This window comes from Lotus japonicus, chromosome 2 (genome assembly GCF_012489685.1).
Source record: "Lotus japonicus ecotype B-129 chromosome 2, LjGifu_v1.2".
NCBI lineage: Eukaryota > Viridiplantae > Streptophyta > Magnoliopsida > Fabales > Fabaceae > Lotus > Lotus japonicus.
Window position 1 is genome coordinate 67,149,165 of NC_080042.1, and position 5,910 is coordinate 67,155,074.

A 5,910-nucleotide genomic window follows, 5' to 3' on the forward strand; every position below is an offset into this window, starting at 1 on the left:
GAGGGACTCACACTTGAGGGGGAGATTATTGGAATCAAGTGTTAGAGTCAAGTCCCACATCGGAGAAGTCAAGGCAAGAGGGAGAGTTTATAAGGAGATGTGACCCATAAACCTAATGCCTTAAGGTTTTGGGTTAAGATGTGGTGTCCAGGATCTCCTTGGTGTCTCCCCTCAACCTTGCCCCATGGGTCCTCGCCGTGACTCTCCCCAACATGAACCTCACTCAATAGTATAAACTGAGCAAGCACATCAAATGGATGAAAGGAGGAGTCCTTACAATACTTCCTAGGAGGAGTCCTGATCAAAACTCAACAACCTGAAGAGACTAGTGCAAAGAATACCGGGAGGATCGTCCCAGACAAGAAAACTTTCTGGAGAGGCTGGTGCAAAAAATACTCGTTCTTCCTAGAGAGACAGGGACAAAGAATACTCATTCTGCCTTGAGAGGCAGGGACAAAGAGTACTAACAGCTTGGAGATGCTGGATTAAAGAACACTTCGGAGAAATCCCTCTAATACTTATTTAAGGAGGAGTCCTACTGATACTCTATTTTATAGTGAAAATCTTCATGGAAGACTAATGGCTGGATGTAACCCAAGTTGGGTGAACCAGGATAAAATTCAGTATGCCCTCTATCATGTACCTTCTTGCAATTCGCCTCATGAATCATCTGCTGCCCTCAACTACTCTAGACGATTCGAGATGATCCTAAAAGCAGAATTTAAAAGTTGTCAAAACCATTATAGTTTACACAAGCACAATTATTCCTGAATTGACATCTTAACAGATGTAGAGACGATCCAATGGTTGACAACTTCACTTTAATCCTCAGCAATCTTTCCACTCCAAGTCTCTTTCCTCAACAGCTCATTCAACACATACTGGAAACATCAACTGAAGTTGTTCGTGGACTCCACAAAGTGCAGCTTGTGGAACATAAAAGATTGGCAGACTATGATTCAAAACATAGATCTACAAATCAAGTCTACGCCAAAGCAAAAAGTTATTTTCAACCTCTGCTCTTCAACAACATTTATTCAAGGAAGAAAGTAGTTAAGACTCGAGCATCAAAGATCTTATCTCAGGCTCAATCTTAAAGAACATTCAGAGGAGATATGAAAGGAAAAGCCATAACTTAATGAAAAAGCATCCAAGTCCGAATCATGATTTCTAGACCAAGCTTGAAAAGACCAGACTTTATGCACTATTGGCTGAACAGACAAGGCAAGGATAACACTCGATCAAAATCAACAGATGAGGCTCTATCTCTTCAAAACTCTTGCCTTGATTCAAATCTGCATGTGCATACTATAGCAAGTGTTATGATTGCTATATTTTATCTTGAAGATATTTTTTTTCTTCTAGTTATTGTGTATATGGCTTTAAATTTATTTCACTATAAGTATAAATAGTATCTTATGTGTAAAGTATGATATCTATATTATCTGTTTAATCCTAGATATTCCCTACTACCTCTTAACTAAGAAATAGGAAAATACTTAGTCCACCTCCTATACCACTTCATCGTCCACTCTTTCTAAGAAACCTTCTTCACTGGGGCACCGTCTGTCTCTTGGTTGAGTCTAGTTCAAATTAGTCACAACCATCTTCTTCATTCCCTACTTTCCATTCCCATGCTTCATGCACCAAAGACGTAAAGATATATTTAGAATCACCACGGAGTAAGGTTTCTCTTAAGGCATTTTCTGTTTCCATCAAGGTGGCCTAAGCAAGCTTGCAGGCCAAATATTGATTTTGGTTACTCGTACCCACAATAATGGCATGTTTGGATCAGTTTTCCTTTTCTCAAAATCAATTCTGACACTCGGAAACTACTCACATAAGCTTCTCTCCATAATTGATTTTGACTTTAGAATAAATTTTAGAAGAATTTCAAAACATGCAAAAGTAGCTATTCATCACAATGTCTTGTGCCCCTCGATTGCATAATTCTTTGTTACATATGTGGATGGTAAGAGTCACTTGCAATCAGGTAAGTAACTACTTCATAATATATTTAACCATTAAAGAAGATGTTCAACAACTATAGTTCATTGAATGCAAACAGTCATATTCTTCTTAACAATTTTTGAGAAATAGAAACATCTGAATTTGTATAAATGTTATTAAAACAGATAAAGCTTTTCATATTTACGCCAGCACAGACAAGATTTCTTCATCCTAATTATAATTAGTATGAACTTTCTGAGTCCAATGATCATATCATCTGTGAATTATCAACATACTGAAGAAATTCGGAGCCAACTTCAGAGACCCAATTCACTGCGGTGCCAAAGAAGAGCTCCCAAAACCACAGATCCAATGCTAAAACCGACGAAAAGATGAGCAATGCCAGGGTCTGATAGCGGTTCAATGGCCAACCAGAGGCCTTGGCCATAGTCTTCAGAAATGGAAATGAATTTGTATTTAGGTCCCTTTTCCTTATAGACCAAGCTGTTACCCACCGCACACTAGATGGGACTAAATCAAACTCCTCCCTTAATCGCCTCCCGAGATCCGGCATATGGCCACCCCCGTAAAGTATTGCAATCCTGTTGTGTCCCTCGTCCATTGCCCTTCTGAGGGTCTCTAATGCAACTCTATTTCTTTCTCCAATTATAACAGATTTCTCTTCTACATCTGCTGTAATTTGTGTGAACCTTTACAACAATATTTTATCATCATCAGTACCCAAGTTGATACTTGATAATAGTAACCCAACAAAAGAAAATGAATATGGTTATGTTTATTCAGCCTCTACAAGTGTTAAAATTTGGGATAATCAACAAAGCTCCGTGTCCTATATCTTCATGTGGACCAAAATTGGAAGAGGGAGAGATGAATTAAAAGATATAAATGAAAGGAACTTACTCAGATGTTAGTCTCTTTGCAAGGAACACCTTCATGGCAGCACTAAAATCAAGCCTTGACAATGCCTCTATTTCAGGATACTCTGATGCTTGTGTTCCCACATCCGCACAGACGCCTCCAATGATAAGAAGGCCAACAAGCGGCATAGGAAGTACACGTGAAGCCCATAAAAGCTTGGATCTCCACGGGTCAAGATCTTCTGGAATTGAAGCAGACTGCAATATTGCCTTTGTAGATTTAAGAGTCATCTCTTTTGCAAAAGAAAATAAACTTTCACCTTTTTCAAGCTGAAATTAAAGAGAGAAAAAATTAGATCTGAATAATGAAAATAAATAAACTTTAAGTTCTCAAATTTCAGTGCAAGTCTGTTAGGCCTCCCATTAATGAAGTTTACAGGAGGAGTGGGAGGGGGGAATTAGAGAAGCCCTGTTCAGTTAAGTGAATATTTGTGAATAAAATTATTTCTTCCTGTATTCAATTTTCTAAATCTTATTCTTGAAAAACCAGTGCCCTACAAAGTCATTAAAAGTTTTTATTGGTTTTCAAATGATGTATTAGCTGTCATTAAAAGGTTTTAGTGGCTTTCAAATGATATCTTAGCTGCATTGATAAAACCAAATGACATTGAATGTGATGTATGGAATGATATATTGGCTTGAAAGAATTGTTCTGTTCAGAATAGCCCTCACAATCAATGCACCAAGTTGAATTAAGCAAGGAAACTAAACAATTTAAAACCTGAAGTAATTTGAAAGTCTCATAATCAAGATCTGCATGGTACCAATTTGGAGACTGGTAATTGAGACAATCTAATTGGAAATCAAGCGTGAGAATTCGAGCCATCTGTCTTTGGATGCATCCCAAAATGTTAAAACCCTTTGAGCGTGATCCTTTTAACCTTGTTGTCACAGTAAAGTTTCTTTTATTCTCTAAACTTTCCCTGCTAGCTACCATTTCATAAAGGACACAATCATAGGACTCAAGCTCCTTTTGGAGGGCCAGAAAATACCTGCTCAGATAAATTAGAATAATCCAAATTAGTAGTTAATAGTTAGTACTGCTTGAAAATAAAACTTCACAAACGTAAACAAACATGTTAAACAATGAAACTAAAAGCACTATTACTTATCAAAAGAAAACTTTATTATTAAAGTGTGTTCAACACCAGCAAAGTGATCCTAAGTCCATTTGTTTTGCATTTTTTCCAGCAGTAGTTTGCGTTAGGCCTTAGGATGTACAACCGTGAGTAGGAGCAATAGACCTTCTTTGCCTCAACTTACTTTTGAAGCCTTCCAAAAAGTAAAACAAAGAGATAATATAATATTGACTCTAGAAAAGCTATGAAGTATATCATTACTGCAAAAGGTAGCGTGATTAGTTTGGGATGCAGATTAGTAAAACACTCCTAAGGTATAACTTATATTATCCTCTGTCTCTCTCTCTCCATTGCAATTGTATCATGATGATCACTTTTTCCATACACTTTACCATGCACTTACATATATTGGCGTAAAAATAAAACTGTTAAGCAACAATATTCACATATACCTTTCTAATCATCAACAATAACATCAATGGAAGTTCTCATTGGCAACTCCTAACCAAAAATTTGAACTTAACAATTAACACTCAATGTCATGGAACTTATCTAAAACCAAAAGTGATCAAGCCCGTCGTTTGCTACAGCTGCCTATATATATCTTGTATGTCTGAAAATCCTTCTAAAATTTGTTTTTAAAGTCAAAATTCATTCTGGCAAGAAGCATCCATGAGTAGCTTCTAGTCGTCAAAATGATCCTGGGGAAAATATGTTGATCCAAACATGCTATTAAACCATCCACACACAACCCAAAACGTGTACCTTGGGTTGTGACTTGTGACATATAATACTTCAGTCTTCCAATCCAACATGCTATATCAACTTGTTCCTATACTAGATTTCCCTTAATTATTCATTACCAAATAGAACCTCATGAATTTTCACTATTTCCTTTTTTTTCCATTTCTTCTTCTCATAACACCACCATCATAACTAAATTGCTTCTAAGAACTACCAAATACAAAATATGAATAGGGAATAATTCTAATAATCAATAAGGTAAGAAAGAAAACACATACTCCTCATCAGCGATGTGAATTGTTGAAACCAAGTCAACCTACAACATAATCAGAAACAAAAACAAAACATAAAAAAAAAAAACTACTAAGAAAAAAGACAGAAACCCATCTGAGAAAAACATGAAAGAAACAAACTTCAGACTTACCTGAAGAAAAGGTTGCAAAATAGACCAAGGGAATTTCTTCCGGTAGCTAACTAGAGCCGTCTGCAAATCGCCACTACCACCACCACGAACCCCACGCTTGAACCGCATGAAATCAGCAATGGAATTGTTCTGCAGGAACTGTTCCGGCGACCCATTTTCTTCCTGTGTTGAAGCCGAAGAAGAGGCTCTGAATCTGAGGATTGATTTGGAAACGGGTGCTGTTGGGAATCCAGCAAGGAGAGTTCGGTTTAAAGAAGGGAAGGCTCTGTTTCTGGTTGGAGAAGAAGTTGAAGAAGTGGATGGAGAATCTGAGAGAAATGAAGAGGATGATGGGATGATTGAGATTGAAGTTGTTACCACCATACTTCTTCTTCTTCTGTGTTCTGTTCTGCAGGAACAACGTGTGTGAGGGAGAGAGTGTGTTTGGATAGCCAGAAAAATTGGTTGGATTTTTTCACGGAAAAGTGTCGACCGAGTGAACCGACTTCACTACTTACAGTTATTACAGTTAATTAACACTAACACAAACAAGAACATTCACCACTGTTTAAGATTTTTTGTGATCATAAAGTTGAAAGAAAACAAAATAGTACTATCCATTAAGAGCAACTCCAACGCTGGTTTCTTAACTCAGCTGGAGTTGCTAAGAAACTGTCCTTATTTTCTGGCAGTGTTGGAGCATGCCTAGTTAGCAATTTTGAGTTCTTAGCAACAGTGCAGAGTTCCTTGCACAAGGAACTTCCTTGCACAAGGAACTCTGCTTTTTGGTTTCTTA

General features: G+C 37.3%; 1 protein-coding gene across 1 annotated transcript; it reads right to left on the bottom strand.

Annotated features, from left to right (window-relative positions):
• Window positions 1-2,034: 2,034 nt before the first annotated feature.
• LOC130738965 (uncharacterized) lies at window positions 2,035-5,633 on the bottom strand. Its single transcript, XM_057591149.1, has 5 exons — window positions 5,136-5,633; window positions 4,990-5,027; window positions 3,610-3,880; window positions 2,872-3,158; window positions 2,035-2,660 (listed from the first exon to the last, which is right to left on the bottom strand). The coding sequence occupies exons 1-5, from the start codon at window positions 5,496-5,498 to the stop codon at window positions 2,219-2,221; spliced, it is 1,401 nt and encodes a 466-aa protein (XP_057447132.1). The 5' UTR covers window positions 5,499-5,633; the 3' UTR covers window positions 2,035-2,218.
• Between the last annotated feature and the right edge of the window lie 277 nt (window positions 5,634-5,910).

Coding starts and splice junctions, on each gene's coding strand:
- LOC130738965 (XM_057591149.1), bottom strand. CDS start 5,498: ATGGTGGTAACAACTTCAATCTCAATCATCCCATCATCCTCTTCATTT. Junction 5,028..5,135: donor TTTTGCAACCTTTTCTTCAG/GTAAGTCTGAAG, acceptor ATTATGTTGTAG/GTTGACTTGGTTTCAACAAT. Junction 3,159..3,609: donor AGACTTTCAAATTACTTCAG/GTTTTAAATTGT, acceptor CTTTAATTTCAG/CTTGAAAAAGGTGAAAGTTT.